Source organism: Pinus tabuliformis, chromosome 1_1 (genome assembly GCF_031772625.1).
Source record: "Pinus tabuliformis cultivar Carrire ecotype Pingquan chromosome 1_1, CPIR1, whole genome shotgun sequence".
NCBI lineage: Eukaryota > Viridiplantae > Streptophyta > Pinopsida > Pinales > Pinaceae > Pinus > Pinus tabuliformis.
This window is the reverse complement of record NC_142297.1, coordinates 70859976-70881773: the sequence shown is the minus strand read 5'-3', so window position 1 is coordinate 70881773 and position 21798 is coordinate 70859976. Positions and strand designations below refer to the sequence as shown.

Sequence of the window (21798 nt, the reverse complement as noted above, 5' to 3'; positions counted from 1 at the left end):
AGATCAAGCTCCCATTTTGAGCTCCTAGGGCTTGTCATTGAGTCTACAAGTCATTAATTCATTTCCATGTATGAAAGACCCATTTGGGGCATGTTACGTATTGTAAAATAAAATATTTGAGTCAAAATAAATTCAAATAACCCTCCAAGACCTCTTTACGTGCTAACAATCAAGTCGGCCTAGAGACAGTGACAAGTGGACCTACAAAGATGGACATGAATCCTATATGTTGAAGAGCTTGACCTCATTTGAAGGAGCATCGATCCAGCATCAAGAACAAGCAAGAAGTGCGAATAAGAAGGAATAAGAAGCCTCTTAGTACAATGAAGAAAAGGAGAAAGATGACAGAAAAATTTGGATCTGTTTTTGGGATAAAGTAACTCACTTGTGCGAGGAGTATTAGGGCTCTCACTATAGAAAGAAGATTGAAAATTCACTCTAGAGGACAAAATTTGGGTGGAAAATGGATCATATTGCAAGCCGAATTGTTGAGGAGGAAGTAACTTACCAAGCGAAGAAGAAAGGAGGCAAATTTCTCCATATTCTCACTCACACTTGTGGCCTAGGGTTTTTGCAGTAAGGTCGATTTGTAGTCAAGAAGTTGCAGGTCCAAAAAATAGTTTGAAGGAGAAGCCACTGCTACTAGAAAGCGAGTTTGACTGAATTTGACTTTGTGAAAGAGAAGGTCATCAAGGAGAGGCATTGACTTGGTATTGGAGGGATTTGTGTCAAGGATCTAGGTATTCGAATTCGTCAATTGAAGATTCTATAAGAAGACGAATTCTTGTGGGCTTTCCTCTTAGATAAGAGAGGTTTTGGCCTTGGCTAATCACCTATATCATGTGTCCTTTGTCTCATTGTTCTTATTGGTAGTTGTTTGATGAAGAAAACACTAATAATAACAAGTGAAAGAAGAAGCTAATTAAGTGAAGTAAAAATACACCACAAATAGTTATCAAAGCAAGAGAAATCATCATATGTTGCTTCCCCTAGATTTCTCAACACATATAATTCTTCACATATCAAGGAATGAGATCAGAAGATAGATGTGGGTAGCTCTGACCAATCTTTATCAAAGTACAAATAAGAATAGAAAAATGGTGTTGCAGGTGAAATTAAACATCATTAAAATGGATAGATTTGAGGTTGTGACATATTATCTAATGAGGGTCCAATAGGCTCATGATGAGCTTGCAACTGTTGGGGAAACTATGCATGATTCAAAGCTAGTTAAAGTTTCTCTTAAGGTGTGCGTAAAGCACTGGTCCACTTTTCTAGATGGGATTCTTGCTCGTCAACAACTTCCCAATTGGAGCTAGTTATGGGATGACTTAACCTAGAAGGAGATTTGGGAAAACTCATTGACCAAGGGATAGCAAAAGGGTGGTGAAGAGAAAGATGAGCTTTCTCTTGCTTCAGAAGCGAAAAAGGAAAAAGTGAAGGCTAAGAAAAACTAGGGTGGAGGAGGATCTTCACAGAATAAGAAGCAAAATGACATGAGAAAAGTGAAGTGCTTTGCTTGTCATACGTTTAGACATTTTTCCAGTCAATGTACAAACAAAAGGAAGGGCAAGGGAAAGACTACTACAACAACTACTATGCAGATGGAGAAAATTTCCAAGAAATCTGAGAAAAACCTCACCTTAGTATCTTGCCTTTCTAGAACCTTCACGAGAGGTGTTTGGTTTGTGGATAGTGGATCATCTTGTCACATGAAGGGATCTTGAGACTTATTCACCAACATGACCAGAGGACCCAAAAATGTACATGTGGAGCTTAGTGATAAGGAAAAGTATGCAATAGAAGGTACTGGGAGTATTGAGTTTAAGATGGAATCAGTTGGCATTATGGAGGTGAACGAGGTAATGTAAGTATTGAGTTTGGAGAAAAATATCCTTTCAGTTTCGGCCATAAAGGAAAGAGGATTGGAGGTCAAATTTATGGTAGGTGAAGTGGTTGTTGGGCCAAAAGGGACTAATATAAAAAAGAAGTGGGTGATTGATAGAAGGGTGAGGGATCTCTATCTATTGAGAGGACAACTAGTGAAGGCTCTCATACATGAGAGTGACAACCAGAGCGAGATTTGGCATAAGAGGATGGGGCACCTACATTACAAAGCTCTTCCTATGGTGAAAAGGATGGTCACTATTAGGAAACCAACTCAAGAAAAGATAGATCAACACCTTAGAATTCAGCCTCTTCGAGGGGGCAACCTCCTTTACATTACATAAATGAACAATTCTTGAATGATTCAAATGACAAAACCTCCTTTCTATATATAGGAGTCTAAGGAGTCACAATATAACCCAGTCGACCTAACAATAAGAATATAAAGCCACAAAAATAACAATAGAGGCATTCTATGGGGCACAATAATAAAAATATGGGGACAATAGGGGCACAAAAATATTAATAACGGATACAACTACAACAGTAATGGGGTAATCACTAGTATTATAGGGACCTAACATGCCCCTCTTCTTCAAAAAAAGTGTTGTCTTCAACGCTTGAGTAGTTCTAGATCCAACATATTTCAAAAATCGATATGAGGAAGTTTGATGGCAAGGATCCCACAACATGGATATTACAGATGGAGCAATTTTTCGATCTCAATAATGTGAAAAACACACAAAAAGTACGTATTGAAACTTTATATTTGGAACCAAATCAGTTTGTATGGTATCAATGGCTTTTCTCTCGTAAACAAATTATCACTTGGGCAATTTTTACGGAAGAATTAACAACACCAATCTTAGCTACACCAGACTTCACAAAAACCTTTATTGTAGAATGTGATGCTTCAGGAAATGGAATTGGTGCCGTTTTAATGCAAGATGAAAGACCCATTGCTTTTGAAAGTCGTCCAATCAAGGGAAAGTTTTTACACAAAGCTATTTATGAGAAGGAAATGTTGGCAATACTACATGCACTTAAGAAATGGCGACCCTACCTAATGGGAAGACACTTCAAGGTAAAAACGGATCATGATAGCCTTAAATACTTTTTAGAACAAAGATTATCCTCTGATACCAAATGTTAGGAAACCAGCTCAAAAAAAGATAGATCAACGCCTTAGAATTCAGCCTCTTCAAGGAGGCAACCTCCTTTACATTACATAAATAAACAATTCTTGGATGATTCAAATAACAAAACCTCCTTTCTATATGTAGGAGTCTAAGGAGTCACAATATAACCCAGCCAACCTAACAATAAGAATATAAAGCCACAAAAATAACAATAGATGGATGTTATGGGGCACAGTAATAAAAATATGGGGACAATAAGGGCACAACAATATTAATAAGGGATACAAATACAATAGTAATGGGGTAATCACTAGTATTGTAGGGACCTAACAATCACTAGGTTTCCAAAAACCAGGGTGGAGCAGGATGGAGTGTGTAAAGGGTGTACACTTGGAAAGCAAGTCAAAATGGCATATCCTCACAATGACACTGGGTCTAATGGAGTACTAGACTCAATGCACTCAAATATTTGTGGTCCTATGTCCATGACATTGATCACAGGGTTCTTAAATTTGCAACGTTCATAGATGATTATTCTAGAAAAACTTGGATCTACTTCCTGAAGACCAAGGATGAGGTATTTGATTAGTTTTAGGAGTTCAAAACTCTTACGAAGAACCAAACTAGGAAGAATACTAAGGTGTTGTGATCGGATAATGGGGGCAAGTATACCTCCAATGAGTTCTAGGATTTTTGCAGGGAAGAAAGAATTAAGAAGGAGCTCACAATGCCTTACAACCCTCATCAGAATGGGGTTGCTAAGAGGAAAAATAGGACTGTCAAGGAGGCAGCGAGGGAAATGATCTATGATAAGGATTTGCCTATGTTTTCATGGGTGGAGGCCTGCAATACAACTATGTACATGTAGAACAGGAGTCCTCACAATGTGTTGGACGAAGCGACTCAACAAGAGTTGTTTACAAAAGTAAAATCATATGTGAGTCACTTTCGCATATTCAGTAGTCCACTTTATGTCCATGTTCCTACAAAGAAAAAGGACTAAATTGGATCCCTTGTTTGAGAGGGGCGTATTTGTGGGTTATAGTGAGGTCTCAAAGGCCTACCGAGTCTACATTCTAGGATAGAGGAAGGTGATATTGATTCAATATTTCAAATTTGATGAGGGAAGAACCCTTAAGAGATCTCATGAGAAGGAGCCAACAACGATAGTGGATTGGAAGTGAGAGGCTCCTAAGGTTGAGTAGGGACTAGTAGCACTAGTAATAGAGACACAGTCGATAGATCTGGAGGCGTTGGATATTCCTTCGAGTTATACCAGGAGGAGGTTGAGATGGGTCGAGCAAACCTTGAGGGATGTTGAGGAGCATGTGGAGGCTAATAGTAGCACCTTTAGGCAGAGCAGACCACCGACGAGATTTTTTTCAGTTATTTGGCACTAACGAGTAATGTCAACAAATATGAGCCTTCCACTTTTGAGGAGGTTATAAATGAGCAGGTCTAAAGAGATGCAATGATAGAGGAGTATAGATCCACCATGAGAAATGATGTATGGGACATCATGTCGAGATCAAAGGGAAAGTCTATTGTCACTTCTCGATGGATCTATAAGATCAAACATACAACTGATGGTAGTATCGAGAAGTATAAAGTGAGGTTCGTGGCGAGAGGGTTCTCCCAGAAGGAGGTAGTGGAATATGAGGAGACATTCACACCTGTTGCTAGATATACATCCAGTAGAGCAGTTATGTCCATTGCTTCAGAGATGGGGTGGAGGATACATCAGATGGATGCGAAGACTACTTTCCTCAGTGGGGTAATCGAGGAGGATTTGTATATCAAGCAACCTTAGGGCTTTGAGGTGTAGGGAAGAGATTGCCATGTATGAAAGTTGAAGAAGGTCCTTTATGAGCTAAAGCAGGCTCCATGCACATGGTATGCTAGGATCGATGGATATCTTCTTGGTTTGGGCGTCACCAAGAGTGAAGCAAATCCCAAATTATACTATGTACTTGTTGAGGGTGGACCACTCATCTTGGTATTATATGTGGATGATCTCTTTTGACAATATCCGAGAAGCTCATAGAGATGTGCAAGGAGGATCTTGCTTCATAGTTCGACTTGAAGGACATCGGATTGATGCACTACTTTTTGGGATTGGAGGTGTGACAACAACCAAGAGAGATTTTCCTTGGGCAGGGAAAGTATGCAGTTGAAATCTTGAAGAGGTTCAATATGGAGGATTGTAGGCCTACGTCTACATTGATGATCACTAACCTGAAGAAATTGAGCACTTCTAAAGGTGAATTAGTGGATGCCACACTATATAGGCAACTGATAAGTTCCTTGATGTATCTGATCCACACTAGGTCGAATATATGTTTTTTTGTGAACACACAATCAGTTCATGATGGAGCTAAGACAAGTTCATTAGGTGGCAGAAAATCATGTGTTGAGGTACCTGCATGATATAGTAGACTTTGGGGTGAGGTATGTCAGAGCTGGTGGAGTGGAGCTACAAGGGTACATAGAATTTGATTGGGCAGGGAGTGTAGTGGACAAAAACTCCACATCTAGATGTTGTTTCAACTTGGGATCAACCATGATCTCATGGTTCAGTAGGAAGTAATAGTCAGTGACACTCATTTTAGCAGAGGCAGAGTACATGGAAGCGAGTATGGTGAGTTGTGAGGCAATATGGTTTCAAAAGATGCTTGCAGGAATATTTGATATGCAAATGGGGCCAACAATATTTCATTGTGATAATTAGAGTTACAATAAGCTCTCTGAGAATACTATGTTTCATGACTGGTCCAAGCATATTGAGATTATATATCACTTCATTAGAGACATGGTCCAGAGAGGTGTTGTGAGATTGCAATACATTTTATAAAGGAGAAGGTGTTAGATGTTTTCACTAAGCCTCTAGTTAAAGAGAAGTTTGTGAAGTGTTGAGATAAGCTAGGGGTGTTGGAGAATCCATTCCTTGCTAGAAGGGAGTGTTGAAGTTAGTGGTAGCTTTATAAGGTCTTCTACATAGTTGGTGTCTTAGTACTTGGATGACATTATTTGCCTCTTCTAAGTGCTTGCTTGGTGAATTAAGTGATTTATGTCTTCTTTCCTAAATCTAACTTAGGAAAAGTACAATAATTAAAGTCAAGTAATTATTGTGGACTATTAAGTCATTTTATAAGGACAAATAGTTTAATTATTTAAGTGACTTAAAAATAATCTCAATCGTTGATCTCCAAGATGATTCTAGAAGTGAGATTAGGGTTAGGGATTTGGACTTAATGAAGATTATAAAGGGAGCCTAACGAGGAGGTGAAGCAAAAAGTATATGATCGAGTCATCATTTAGAGAAAGCAATATTCTCTAAGTGTGAGTGGCTCTATGGATCATGAGCACAAAGAAGAAGTGCGAGTGGATTTGGCCGAATCTAGGAGGCAGAGTAGCAGGAGATTGCAGAGCCAGCTTGTCATAGGGAGATTGATTTTATCTGGAGGAGGCCGAGTTTTCCCTAGTGCGCATCAGTGACATGAAAGGAGAGCACAGGTCAAGTTGTTGGCTGAGTATTCAGGCCGATTTCATCTAGAGGTTGATTTCCTAGAGGTCGAGTTCCTTGGGTTGAATTCATTCTGAGGGAGTCATGTCATAGGTTTCGGTTTTGTATTTTTCCTTATATCTTTATAGGTTGTAAAACCCATATTTTCCAGATAATTAAATGACAGAGAAATTTTATGGGTGAATTACCTTGCAATGTGCGATTGATCTCTCTGGTTTAATTCCGTTGCATATATTTAATTCTAGAAGTTAAAAATACCAGTGATTTACTTTTCGGTGATTCAGTATTTATTTGGGAAAATAAATAAATTGTTGGGGATAAAATAAATTGTCGTGAGAAATAAATTTGGTTTGTATTAGAAATATAACAACATGCACATTTACTTAAGTGGTGAATGTAGACAATCTCAAACTCTTTGAGCCTTCCATTCTAGACTAGGAAGAGGAATAAGTCCTCCCTTCTATAGAGGATTTGGCACCATATGCTTAGGCGGAGTTGACATAAGATACAATTTTGCAAAAGAGGTCCAAAACTACAAGACAAGGGCAACATGACCTTTGGCAGATTGGGTTGAAAGGACAATTTCCAAGCAAAGCTAAATGCTACACCCGATAGAAGGTGTAGGAATTTTTTTTGGCCTCATTCAGTAATAGCTTTTGGGGATCAAAAGCCCCAAAAAATGGGGAAGTGTGATCCAGATTTGATTATTATATTTTTTCATCCATCTTAATGCTTTTAGAGTGGGAAAAGTGGAGGAATCAACTCAAATAACATTTTTTACCTATGGGACCCAGTTTGGCAAATTGAGTTCTGAAACATTTTGGGAGTAGCTTAAGGCATCAAATAGTGTTTTTTGGGAGGTAAAACTTTTTTTTCCTATTCCTAGAACTTGTACATGCTACTTTACACACAAAGGCATTTCCAATGGGGCAAAAATCACTTCAAACGAAGTTTGTATGTAAAAGTTATGCCACTCGAAAGTTGACCTTCCTGTTTTGATAACCATAATTCAAGAGGATGCTACGTCAGACACCATTATTCATGGAAAAGGGGCTAGCTGCATGATCATGATGAAGAAGACTCTAGAATAGTCCATATTGTAACTCTAGTTAAGAGTTGAAAGAGTCAAACCTAACCACTAGTAGGCTATCAGGCTGTGTTATAACCAAACCGCTAGGAGAAACAATGGTCCCTTTCTATTTGATGCATTTTGTTCCATATATGAGTAGAGTAGTTGCAAGTGGATAGGGAGAGAGAAAACAAAGAGGATTTGTACACTATAGTAGCCCACATGTCATAGGCCTCACTTCTTTGTACTTGCATCCATTTTCCATTTGAAGATAGAGAGAGCTAAGCAACCTCGTCTTCTAACTAGGTTTTCTCCCAAAAGGGTTCCCTAGGGTATATCTTGTGTTCTTATGGTTGTGAGTGATTTTAGTTTTGCTCGTTCTCTATTTTCCACATTTCAAATATCTTATGCATGAAACCGTAACTTCATAAATCCAAAAGTCTAAGGAAAAATAATCTGCATGGTATACATTTTCAGATTTTTAAGTATAATTTTATCAAATCTATTGTGACAAATTGTTCAATGGAATATCCACGATAGTTTATGGGTCACATGCATACTTGCATAAAGTATTGATTATGTGAGTATCATTACAATGAAAAAGAAAAAAAGCAGTCAAGGAAGAGACCTCAGATAATATACACTGAAAGAAAGAAAAAGAAAAAAATATGGTGACACAAGAATGAATGAAGTAACTGAATGGATAATGATAAGATTTGTACAACAATCTTTAGCATGTGACCTTAAAGTCTAGAAGGTAGAAAAATGGTAAGTAAATAGAACAAAAAAATAAAGCGTTCACATTAGCAAGATTACCAACCCTGATGTGAGTGTTATGTAGGCATAAGATGAGCACAAGACATGCCACTCACCACCCTAGAGGTACCAAAAAGACCATGGTGCAATAAGAGGATGAAGAGGACCATTATTAGGTGAGAGCATGATATGTTTTAACAATGGGTTCATTCATTTTTCTGTTATTTGTAACAATGGTGTAATAATAGGATATAGAGGACCATTATTAGGTGAGAGCATGATATGTTTTAACAATGGGTTCATTCATTGTTCAGTTATTTGTAAGCTTATTAATAAATAAGAGTTCAGATTTCAGATTTATGATTTCAAATATAAGCAACATTATAGAGTTCACTATTCATGAATAAGTAAGTCTATCTTAAAAATATGGATCCAAATTTTTTAATCTAATTGAAACCTGGATTCTTTAACCCTTCCCTAGTTGCCTTCAATCAATTTCATTTTCATTAGGATTTCAAAGTATGGTCTAAATACCATAAGAAGGAACCTTTAATCGTCAAAGTATATCTGAACTGTAACGTATGAGGTCCATATCCAGTATCTTTCTCAATCATCAATACTCTTAGTTAATTATATATTTTATATTTTTTGTCATCTTATTGAATGAGTTTTTTAGGTTTTTACAAGTTCACATTTAAAAAAATCAGTGCTCATGGCCTGGATGCAAATCTAACAACTTGTGCATGCTGGACACTGTTATGTCTGCAAATAGTAAAGGTCATTTAATCTGTTGTGCAGATTATTTTTGCTCGTTGTACTTTACTAATATTTACATAGGTGACCAGATAACTAATATATACATAGCTGACCAGATTTTAATATAGAGATTAGATAGTATCAAGGAAAAAAATTGAATCTATTTTTGTCTTAGTCTTAGTAGACCTTAGCCTCAATAGACAAGTATCAACCAATTCTGTTCATCTGAAATTGCCATGTTTATTGGTGAGGCATCCAGCATGGAAGTAGTAGACAATTAGTGATAATGGAGATTATTAGGAAGGATTACATGAAGAGAGTGTTCCACAGTCAAAGTCTGCGTGATTCAAAAAAAATTGGGACAACCTGCTAGACAAAACCTTATCTCGCAAGAATCTTGTTATAAAACCCCCAGATCCTTGTTGCAATAATCCTGTTATATATGCTCCACTTATCAGCCAAAATGCTCTCCATCTCCTTTGCTCCACATATTTCTTCAATGCTTCTTCAATTATTTTCTCTTCTTCTGGACAATTCATGATTGCCATTGCTTCTCCCAAGCACCTTCCAAGAACCACTGCATCCTCAAGTGAAGAACAACCACCTTGTCCTAAGTCTGGAGTCATAGGATGCATTGCATCCCCTGCAACACACACATTACCCTTACATAGTTTTCCAAATAAAACTGCCCATGGCCATCTCAAGCTGAGATGAGTTAATGTTAAAGTGTCCATTTGAGTTTTGTTTACTACGTCCAGAACATCCTCTGGATAATCTCCAAGTATTTCCAATGCTTTTTCCAATATACCCTTTGGATCACGTCCAATATCTGAATCTGTAACGCATCCAATTAGTTATGTATTATATTTTTGTCATTTGTTTTCAAATAGTTCACATGGCTTGTGACTGCTATTTGATGATGACCATGTCAAGCTAATCAATTCAAAGGCAATGTAGTTGTTCAAAATTATCGGAAAGGAATATAATAGAAGCTTTCAATAACTTTTAAGAATCTACTTTTAAGGTTGGTGATTATATCAAATGTTGATGGAGTATTATACCACAAGGAAGTGAAGTCCCGGCTATGAACCAGTAAACATCCTTCTCATTACACGGAACAACACCTGCCCGCAAATGTTCTCCCATAAATCGCAGCATCTTTGGCCCAAACTTATGTCCTTCAGGGTACGTTGCCAATCCCCTAATGCCAGATCTCCCAGAGAGACTAGGGGCTTGAAGCCCCAGCGAATGAGCCACTACGGAATGTACTCCATCACAACCTATCAGTACCTGTGAGTAGAAACACATTCCAAATGGTTGAGGCCAACATCACACCATAGAAGATAGATTTAATGATCGAACTTGAATGAACAGAACCCCGTAGTTTTGTCACAAATACAAAATGAAGTGCTTCTGCGTGAGAAAACCCACTGCAGAGGTTCCCATCTGATAGAAACCAATGCACATGGGTTATTAAAATTACCTTTGTTTAGCAAGGGGAGATTCAATTTATCATTGCATTTACACCAAGTTTCATTACATTTAATGGGGATTAGAAGTTTGGATTTCAGAATCTACCTTAGCTCTGATAAGTGCTCCTTCTTCCAGGTTTACTGTCGTTAAAGAAGAGTTTGTAGATTGTTGAATGGAAACAACTTTAGCGTTGAATCTGATTGTTCCTGGAGCCAATTCTTTTGCAAGGGTTTCAAGAAGCAAACGCCTTTTCACACACCGAACTTCATGATTCCCTCTGGCAGATAGGAAAAGTACTCAAGGAAAAGTTCTTAGCATCACAAAGCATGTGAAAGAATGAAGAAATTATCTCGATGTCCACAAATGACCAAAATAGATAATGGAAATATAAAGTACCTCATGTCATAGTGGCAATGAGGGAGTGCAGGATTGCAGATTCTGGGACTATTCTGGCATCTGACAAACACGAGTGAGGTCAAACAATTTACTTTGCTCATGTTTGTAAGATTCTGAAATATTCCCAGAATCTGCAATGGAGTTAAGTCCAGCTAAGAGTGCCGAAGGAATCTCCTAAATGCAAAAATGAGTAGGAACAAAAATAAAGAATAAAAACAGGTAAACAAGTAAATATTAGGCAAAGAGGCAACAGGATAAGCATTAATCTGAACCAGAGAAGCAAGGGCATTAATCTGAAAGAACCAACAACCCTAACATGAGAGGCATTTAAGATGAGAGGGAGTGGGTAACAAAATGCGCAAATCAGGAAAAACATCCAATATAATTGAGAATATTTTTGTTTTTCAAAAGTAGAAGCTTGAGGTACCGTCTAGAGGCAAAACAAAAAACTACCTGATATCAGTCTGGAACTGAGAATATTTTTCTCCTGTCCTAGCATGCTGTTTTTGGGTACCAGGTTCCACAGATCTAACTGTGATTGCAAAGGATGTTAAGAATATTGTGCCCAATAACAAGGGGCTTCTTATGATTCTGAATTTTTGGTTGGACTTAGGGTTCAGACAAGCATATGACACTGATAGGTGTCCATATTCTAGCATGGCATCAACCTTTTGCTATGGCAGGCTCCTCTAGTTTTCCCTACTGGTCATTTTGATCTTGAAAATATTGAAATGCAGATGGACATTTTTCTACCTATCCACTGGTTGCACCTATATCAACCCTCTGTAAAAAGTAGAACTAGAAACCCATTATTCTAAACTCTGCATGCGATGAGATCAGTCGTGTGTTGGGAATTGTGGTCTTAATGTTTCAACGATCAAATCCTGAATCCAGGAGGGCAGAAATTATAAGATGATGTGTTTTTACAATTGCTGTATCTATGTTTTCTATGGTCTTGAATGCTTTTTGAGAAATTTATTAGCCAAGAGTTATGTTGGCATACTTACAATTTACAAGAGCCAGTGTATGAGAGCTGCTTGGTAAATCCTGAAGGGAAGGAAGTCACTTGTGCCCTGCAAGTTGGCAGACAAGAAGCTAAATTATTGTTGGAAGGGCTGTTGGAGGTAAAGTACAGAGGATCAAATTGAGTGATGCTATGGCCATACCCCTGTATCTGTAGATGCTTCAGGCGGAGAGAATCTGCAACACCGAGAACATCGAGCGCCCTCCAAGCATTGGTCATTAGAGCCAATGCAGTGCCTGTGGTTCGTAAAGAGTCTGCTCGCTCTAACACCAAGCTCTTCAAACCAACTCTGCACAAGGTCATTACAAATGTGACAAATCAGCAATCATATGAATGAGGACCCCTAATGAAGACGCAATGTTTGGCAGTCAATATGACCACAATAAGTACTAGTTCAAACAATTTTCAGAATCCTGCTTTTGAAATATTAACCAAACAGGAGCCGGAAAAATTAACCTTCACCTAATGGGATAGTTGGATATGCAGAGGCATGGAACAAAAATGAAGTTGAAATTTAACAAACGAAAGAAAAAAAACACTCTGTTACACTATCTCGTTCATTGTCCAACATCAAAACCAAAGTTACTATTACCAGGCTTAGCAATGTCCAAGGGTAAGCCGTGATTTCTGAGTGGCAGTTGTCTTGAGGGTATATATATATATAGATGAGAAAGAGAAAAAATCTATGAATATGAAAACCTACAATATCAATATAAATGCAAATTTTCAATATTAATTGATTTCAAAGTACATGATGGTACTGCATACTGCAAAATTCCATAAGACTTTGGACATTTGACAAGTCTGCTATTTGTCTGCTGCGAAATCTGGCCAGGAAAACAGGCAAAATAAATGTTTTTGGTTTGTTTTTTCTCTGTGTTTTATAGGCATGATGCTTCGTTGAGTCGATCTGATTCACTTGTGTTGGTCTTGCAAGTCTGAACCATATATCCGAGTCAAATTGCGACTATGACTTGGATGAGCTGATTTGGCTTAGCTTTCTGAAAGAACAGAGATGAACTCCGGTGTTAACAAAGAAACTAAGAAACCAGTAACACCGATCGAACTGTTTCTAAAAGATTTATATGCAAAACTGTCACTCAGACCTCTCAAGCCACAGCGAACACATGGAGCTCAACCTATTTGCAAATATGGATCTTAACCGAAACTTGGGTGGTCAGCAAGGTATCCAGGTCACTGACTATTTATTTCTATGTGGAGATGGAGCTGTTGCAATCAAGAAAGACTGCTGAAGGAGATAAAATTCATAGGCATGGATTTTAACCAAAACACCAAGCTGGAGAACACCGGAGTGCTTGGAACCCATAACCTTTTATCTGTAGATATAAATTGTTAACAAAAATATCAGAACAGGGTATCCTGCAGAAACCCACCTTATTCCCTATTCATTCATGTATATGGAATTATCACAATCAATAAAGATAGCTTGGTATTAAGTTTAGATAATGAGCTTTGCCATCTCAAAAACTAAATTATGAATGGAAAGTGGAATAGGTATTTCACATCAATTATATCAAGGATTTAGGAACTCTGATAGTAATATCAGAGATTTTAAACGCTGATTATTTTCATGAAGCCATTGACCTATACCAGCTAAACGGATACAAAGTTGCAGGGAAATGAACACTAAATTATGAATGGAAAGTGGAATAGTTATTTCACATCAATTATATTAAGGATTTAGGAACTCTATAGTAACATCGGAGATTTTAAAGGAAAAATCATTACTGATTATTTTCATGAAGCCATTGACCTATACCAGCTAAACGGATACAAAGTTGCAGGGAAATGAACAGAAGAAGAAATTAAGTACCTCTGAAGGGCAACTGCAGTGGCAAGCCCTGCAATTCCACCACCCACAATTACTATGCCTTCACATTGCTCATTGCTAATGCTGCTGCTGCTCATCTTCCTACCTCCTCAAACTTCAATCCAGTAGGGTGTTTGAAAGGTGGGTATGAGTAGGGCTCAGGAAGTGGTGTGATATACTATATAAGAAATAAATCAGGCTTCAAGCTATCATATGACAAGTTACTGTTAAGGAATAAAAGCAGACAGAAAATGGGTTTGCAAAAATTCAGTGATCTATAACTGGATTTGAGTCAGTAGCAGCAAAAGTAGTAAGTAATGATCTGGGAGAATATAAAGGAAGTGAAATTTTGTTTGTTCAGAGTATCCTTTGATGACTTTAAGTCAAGACACGATCTTTTAAAATCTAATCACCGCCTTGGTTTTGTTTATGGGCTCCAATGCATTTATATAGAATTGCATTCTTACAGAGTAGTCTATTATTACGGATAGAAGCAGAAGCCGGGGCACTTGAGAAAAGCGATGGAATTGTGGGGCCCACTAACCAAATGTTTTTCCATCAACATAGTTTTCACTTTTTGGTTGGTTTTTTTTGGCCTTTCATCCCTTTGTTACCCATAATGCTTGTTACCCATAATGCTTTAGATGTTTTTGTGTTTTTTAGGTGAGAAAATTTATCACATCGGGCAAACGAGTAATGATAACAGTTATTTTTGGTGATATTCTTGAATGCAAGTTGACTCATCATCATTATTCAAAGAAAATCACAGGAAAATAATCTGTTGGTGGTCCGTAAGGCAAATGCCTCTAGGTCTTGGGGAGTTAACTTGTTTCCTTATGTCCTAAAAAGACGAGCTACACTCATATCTGGTTGTTATTAGGGAATGCACTTGTCACTGTTATTCAAGGGAAACCACACTACTTGGTTCTATATTGGATTGTAGACCTAGTGCAGATCCATTTTAACTACGGATCTACTAAGAGCCAAGAGAAATCAAATTTGAAATTTAAAAAAAAATGTACACATCAAGAGATTTAATTCCTTCTAGTGCTTGGTAAATATGTGATTAAGATAGATCTATAATGGTAATTTCTTAATGTCTATATTGTATTTTTTAATACTTTATTATTATTAATATTTTATATTAAAAATCGAATGAGTTACACATTTTCTTCTTATTAACAAATAACTAAATTATTTTATCCTTAATTACTTTTTCTTTTCTAGCATTGAAATACTTTTTCTTTTCAGTAAAAATCACATAAAATAAAATCCCGTCACGTTTCGAACCAATCAGTGTGGTTCATCTTATCCTGAAAGATTGATTGGTTCGAAACGCGACGGGATTTTATTTTATGTGATTTTTACCGAAAATATTGTTACAATTAATATGGATCACAAAAGTCTAAATTCTACAATATAAATGTTTATTAACAAAAGCAATATATTCATATCACATATCAAAGTATTCAATATTTATTTATTAAATGTTCAACCAGATTACAAACTCTTTCTATTACAGCAATGAACAATGAAAATATCAAACTTGTGATTAGAGTCTTGGATTACAGAGTAATCTAATATAATTATTGATAAAGGTGCAAAGGCCCTTTGAATCTTAGCTTACACGTCTTGCACTTTTCTAGCCTTCCCAACTCCAAATGTCGCCTCCACGATATACTAACCAACCACTATTCCATTGCAATCTCCCCCCTTTAACCCTCCTTTGATCCATTGAATCGATTCAACTCTGGGAAATTTATGATCTATTTCCCCCAAGAATCGATTGCCAAAACCACTCCTTTTTCCTTCATAATTGCTTCACCTCCTCCTCATGGCGTTGGTTGATGCGATTTCACACTCAGATGTTTGTTCTTCCACTTGCGCACACGATTGTGACACGAATTCATCACATGTGACATTTGGATGACATTAGATGTGCTTGATGATAGTGTTAAAGTGGAGTTTCAACATGTGTTTCAGCATATGTGATAGTGTTGTCAAATGATGGGAACACAGCATATGTGATAGTGTTGTCAAATGATGGGAACACAACAACAGAAACGTCCATGATATACAACCATGATCCAACACAAATAAGAGTTCAAAAGGGATTACAACAGGTGTTTCGGCCTATTATAAATGAACTACATATCACAAGAAAAACAAATTTTCAACCCTCCTTTATTAACACCTAACTACAAATAAGAGTTCAAAAGGGATTACAACAGGTGTTTCGGCCTATTATAAATGAACTACATATCACAAGAAAAACAAATTTCAACCCTCCTTTATTAACACCTAACTACTGTTGTGAGAAATCATTTTTTTTGGTGATGAGGATTGTTCGAGCCTAGAGATGCTCCTGCATCATCGATGTGTTGGAGTTTGGTTAAATTACCACTGCACCTTGGTTCATTCTTGACCATCTTACCAACATTAGTACCTTTAATGACTACATAAGACATAATTCTTCTAACAATTTTGTGATATTGGCCCCTTCTCCGTATAGATAACAAATTACATTTTGTTCCAGACAGTTTCGATCCCCTATAGACTTTGGAATGTCCAAGAGGGGAGCCTCTATCTCAAACTCTCGCAACTATAGAGGTGGTTGTAAAATGTTCAGAAATCATTTTTCTCATCAAAAGAATACCCTGAGAACATATACCATGTGTTGCAATATCAATAGTTCGTAAAAACAAACTTTAATTCAAAAAATCCTAATTTACCTACAATTCCTCTTCCCATAATGTTTTTAATCCCTTCCCTTCAAATTGTAGAACCCTTAAATTTTTCATAGGAACCGAGGAAGGTAGGGAATAAGGCAGGGAAGGAGAGAAGTAACCCTTGGTCGAGCACAACCATTTTAGATTTGGACAATACACCTTTTTCAAAATGTGTTCCATGAGATCAATTGCATCAAATGGAAATTTTTGTAGTCAAAGGTTTTTTAACTTTATCCCAAACCCTTTGAAATTATTTTACATATATATTTCCAACAATGCCAAAATCACATTAATCGAAGCTCATATATAAAATTTATGCCTCCCACAAGTTGACCTACCATGTTCACTACCATGGTACAAGAGGATGCCATGTCAACCCCGTTACTCTTGCATATGGAGCTAGCCATACATGAACTTTCCAAAAGAATTATAATATTGCAATTCCAATTATTCAAGAAAATTTGACATCTAAAATGGGCCACCTAAGAAATATTATAAAATAATAGTCATGAAATAATAAAATAAGATTTGATTACATCATCAAATTTTAGAGGAAAAAAAAAAAAAAATACTACTTTTTCAACTCATATTTTTAACTTGTGTCCTCATTTTTTTAGTGCAAGCACTCGTTGGATATCAAATTTAATTCTTCATCCAAGGAGTACCCATGTTACATACTTTTGATGGACCCTACTACACGAAAAATAAGAAATACATGAAAAAACATTATTGTAATCACCATTTTCATATAATTCTCAATTTTCGTGTCGCAGAGTCAAATGAAAGTATGCAATATGGACTCTCTTCAGATGAGGAATTTTTTCACATCCAATAAGTGTTTCCGCTTGAAATTTGAGTAAAACCTTAAGGAGAAAAGTTGAAATATGAGTTAAAAAAGTAATATATATAAACATTAAGCTCACTAAACAGGTTCCTAAATTATTTTAAACTTTGAAAAAAACATAATGGAGAAAAGAGTTGCAATTGATTTTTTAATTTATTTAAACAGAAAAACATGAGCGTGTTTTTAATGTCTATTTTATGGTGTAAATATAAGTCACATGGATTTAACATGTCAAAAGGAAATTGATTACATGGAACTTTGAAAAAAATTGAGGTTATTTAAATAAGAATGAGTATGTCTTCTTAACGTGTGCGAAGGATTTTGAACTTCACAAAAAGAGCGCAATACCTAGTGTAATTTCATTCTAATGAATTTCAGAATTAATTTTAGTGCAATACCTAGTGTAATTTCACTCTAATGAATTTCAAAAATAATTTTATACATTTGTTAATTTATTTTTGGTGTAAACAAAGGTTTTAACTTTATTTCATATTTAATTATAAGATTAGAAAATTTATCAATTTTCAAATTAAAATATTAAATAAAAAAAATAGTTATAAAAAATTAAAATAAAATATTTTCATTATATTTTTGGTTAACATGAAAAAGTTATGAGTCTGAAGAATAAACGGTGTAGAATTTGATATTTCAATCTTTTTCATAATTATTATCTTAAAAAAGGGAAAAGAAAATTATATAAATTTTGATTTTATTTGAAATTTTAAAATATAATAAAAAATCTAATTATTTAATGGTAAAATATTTTGTTTTTTCAAATGTATTAAAAAAATATAAAACTCTAAATGTTATAATTTATCAAACAATAAATTATAATAATTTACCACTTATTGTCACTTTTTCAAAATGTTATAATTTATCAAACAATAAATTATAATAATTTACCACTTATTGTCACTTTTTCAATAAAGATGTTTTGTAATATTATTAATTATCTAATCATCGAGCACATATAGCTTTATAGAGAAAGATATCAAGTTGATTCTCATACATTATAATAATTTATCATTTTCCAATAAGCATGTTTTATAATGTTGTTAATTATCTAATCATCGAGCATAAGTAACTTTATAAAGAAAGATATCAAGTTGATTCTGCTGCACAAAGACTGTTAAATTTAAAATTATTATTTATGAATTTTTGGAAAAATAATTATATTTAAATTAATATAACTATAATTTTTCAAAATGGTAATTTAAATATAAATATTATTTTTAAAAAAATATTTAATTAAATTTATTAGTTAAATAAAACAACGAAAAAAGTAATTGCTTACCACTATTAAAAGACTGGTTATCAATGCATTGATACAACTCTGTAAAAATGAAAAAACACATAATAGTGCCTTCAACCCCCATGATAATTTTGTGCGAGGGAGCCCTCGGTTAATTAATTAATTAACCGTGTCACTCAAATACCGCCTCCCGACAACGTTGCCGCAGTTGCTCCTTTACTCCCGCATCCAACTGCAGTTTGGGACATCCTCTAGCATCAATCCTACTCAACGACGTACAATATTGGATGCCTTCCACCTCTTCTAAGTCGTAACAGCATCTCATGTCTAGATGTTCAAGCTTTTTCAGCTGCCCCAATCCCCTTATGTTCTTCAACTTCACACAGCCACGTGCATCTAACCACGTCAGACATATACAGTGTTGGATGCCTTCCACCTCTTCTAAGTCGTAACAGCTTCCCATGTCTAGATGTTCAAGCTTTTTCAGCTGCCCCAATCCCCTTATGTTCTTCAACTTCACACAGCCACTTGCATCTAACCGCGTCAGACATATACAGTGTTGGATGCCTTCCAGCTCCTCCAACTCCCCACAACTTGCAACCCATAGGCTTTCCAACTTTGTCAACTGCCCCAATCCCAGAATGCGCTTCAACTTCAGACATCCACTAAATTTCAGATGTATGAGTGTATTTGGCAATTTTCCAACCTCCACCCCATTATTGCCGCTATCTATATAAAGACTTTTGAGGTTGCAGCAAACCCTTGGAGCAAATGATACCTCTGATATCCCTGTCCCCGAAACATCTAACACTACGAGCCGCGGAAGTATCTGAAAATCATTCAAAGTTTCACTTTTTCCTCTGACGACCTCCTCCTTCAACGGCAGTTCGCGTATCAACGGACATTCCCATACCCTCAAATAAGTCAACTGAGTCAACCGTCCAATAGAAGTCGGCAAGTGGTTCAATTCATCGCAGTCTACTATTTCTAATATATTCAAGTTACTCAAGCTACTTAGCAAACGCGGCAAACAATTCAATTTTTTGCAGCCCCGTATACTCAATTGCTTCAAGTTCTTCAAGTCACATAGCGCATCTGGCAAAACTTTCAATTCCTGCCACTCATATATACTCAATTCCTTCAATTTCTGCAAGTCATCTAGTTGAAACGGCAGCTTGTTCAGCAAAGGGCCTCCTCCTAAGTTCAGAACTTCCATACAGCTGAGCTCTCCAATTGCACTGGGCAGTTCTTTTATATTTGTATCGATCAAATGTAACTGTTCAAGCGACCTCTGATGTGCCACTTGTGAAGGGAGTACTTCAATCTTTTTACATCTACTGAGACTTATGTACTTAAGCGTACTTATATTTCCTAGTGTTTCTCTTTGTAACCTTAATTCAATGCACCCCTCCAAATCAAGATGCTGGAGTTTAATTAATTTACAAAAGGAATCTGGCAGACTCTCCAAAGTCGAGCAGTCACACAGGTTGACGTGCTGGAGATTAGTTAATTTACCAAAAGATTCTGGCAGCCTCTTCAAAGCGGGGCATTCTGGCATCTCAAGGTGGTGGAGGTTGGTTAAATTACCAAAAGATTCTGGCAGGCTATGCAAAGCTCTGCAACAAGACAGCTCTAAGTGGTGGAGTTCGGTTAAATTACCAAAGCACTCCGGCAATGCCTTCATTCTTGACAATCTGTTCAACAACAATACTTTCAACGACCGCAGAAAACATATTTCTTCTGGCAATTTTGTGATAGAGACCTGTTCATTGTATCCACAACCAAGTACAATCCGTTCTAGGTGGTTTAGCTGCCCTATAGAGTTTGGAATGTGCGAGAGGGGAGCGATAATCTCCAACTCCCGCAACTGTAAAGGTGGCTGCAAAACGTTCAGAAAAATATAAAAATATCATCTTTCTCATCAAAAGAAACCCTGAGAACATATACCATGTGCTACAATATCAATAGCTTGTAAGCACAAACTTTAATTCAAAAAAATGTGAACTTTAACTCAAAAAAATCGTAATTTACCTCCAATCCCTCTTCCCACAATGTTTCCAACCTAATCCCTTCAATTTGCAGAACCCTTAAATTTTTCAAAGGAACACAGGGAGGCAGGGTATAATGTTGTTTTCTCAGAGGAACACTGAGAGGCATGAGGGTATTGTCCCTCCACCGCAGCCATTTGAGATTTGGAGAAGACACCTTTGTCAAAATGCTTTCCATGAGATCACCTTCGGCGTCAAGAAGTTGCAAACTACTCATACGAATACGGTCATCTACTTCAGTGTATTCGTCGTCGGGGTTGCAACCTCCTCATACGAATAACATCATCTCTTTGAGTGTATTCGTGAAAACCTATTCTAACTCCTCGCACGTCTGTCATCTGTCCATTCTGGAAACATGACAGCTATTACCCATTCTTTTTGCAAAATGAGGGAAGAATTTAGAAAACAGAAAACAATTGAAAGATTGAATGGTTTAATACTTACCCATGATTTCCGTAACAAATCATCATTGACCTCCTCTGTCCAACGCCACAGCCGACGGGGCAATCCTGAACCTTTGGCAAGTTCTCTTCCCATGTCTCTGACGTGATCGTGCATTTTTATCCTTTTTTCATGATCCACGTCTACTAGACATCTGTCCTCTATATTTTGAAATCCACTCTCCCCCACTATCCTTATCACCCTATCCCTGTCTTCTCTTATGAAAAAAGTGGCGATATCCAAGAAAATCTCTTTTTCCTCCTCCTCCAGAGCGTTATAACTGATTTGAAGTTTTTGTTTTATTTCACCCGGAAGTGTGCGTCCAAGTTTATTCAATTGGTCTTCCCAGTAGGATTTGCTTTTTCTTTTAAGAAGTGCCCCAATTACCTTTAAAGATAAAGGCAATCCACTGCAGGCTTTTACGAACTTCTCTACCAAAGATTCAAATTCTTGGGGTGGATATGACTGGTTGAAGGAATGCGAACAGAAAAGCTCAAGAGAATGTCTTTCACTAAGGCCGGTTAGGGTATATATGGACTCCTCTTCCACATTTGAGTTTATGAGAACCTTGTTGGGTATTTTTCTTTAAATGGAGAAATACCAAAACCAACAAAATAACCACTACAGAGA

At 36.6% G+C, this 21798-nt stretch overlaps 1 protein-coding gene across 2 annotated transcripts; it reads right to left on the bottom strand.

Moving 5' to 3' along the window:
• Positions 1-9423: 9423 nt before the first annotated feature.
• LOC149211630 (monooxygenase 2-like) lies at positions 9424-14247 on the bottom strand. Of its 2 annotated transcripts, XM_089391553.1 has the most exons (7): positions 13858-14247; positions 12166-12312; positions 12007-12072; positions 11000-11059; positions 10709-10880; positions 10192-10420; positions 9424-9965 (listed from the first exon to the last, which is right to left on the bottom strand). In XM_089391553.1, the coding sequence occupies exons 1-7, from the start codon at positions 13950-13952 to the stop codon at positions 9427-9429; spliced, it is 1308 nt and encodes a 435-aa protein (XP_089247679.1). In that variant the 5' UTR covers positions 13953-14247; the 3' UTR covers positions 9424-9426. The 2 variants fall into 2 exon arrangements, with proteins under 2 accessions (XP_089247679.1, XP_089247680.1); XM_089391554.1 differs by lacking the exon at positions 11000-11059 and having other exon boundaries at positions 13858-14240.
• Between the last annotated feature and the right edge of the window lie 7551 nt (positions 14248-21798).

Excerpts from the sequence above, each read along its gene's own strand:
- LOC149211630 (XM_089391553.1), bottom strand. The coding sequence starts at position 13,952 with ATGAGCAGCAGCAGCATTAGCAATGAGCAATGTGAAGGCATAGTAATT. Across the intron at positions 10,881-10,999 it reads CATTGCCACTATGACATGAG|AGGGAATCATGAAGTTCGGT; the intron begins GTACTTTATATT and ends CCTATCTGCCAG. Across the intron at positions 10,421-10,708 it reads GAGCACTTATCAGAGCTAAG|GTACTGATAGGTTGTGATGG; the intron begins GTAGATTCTGAA and ends TTCTACTCACAG.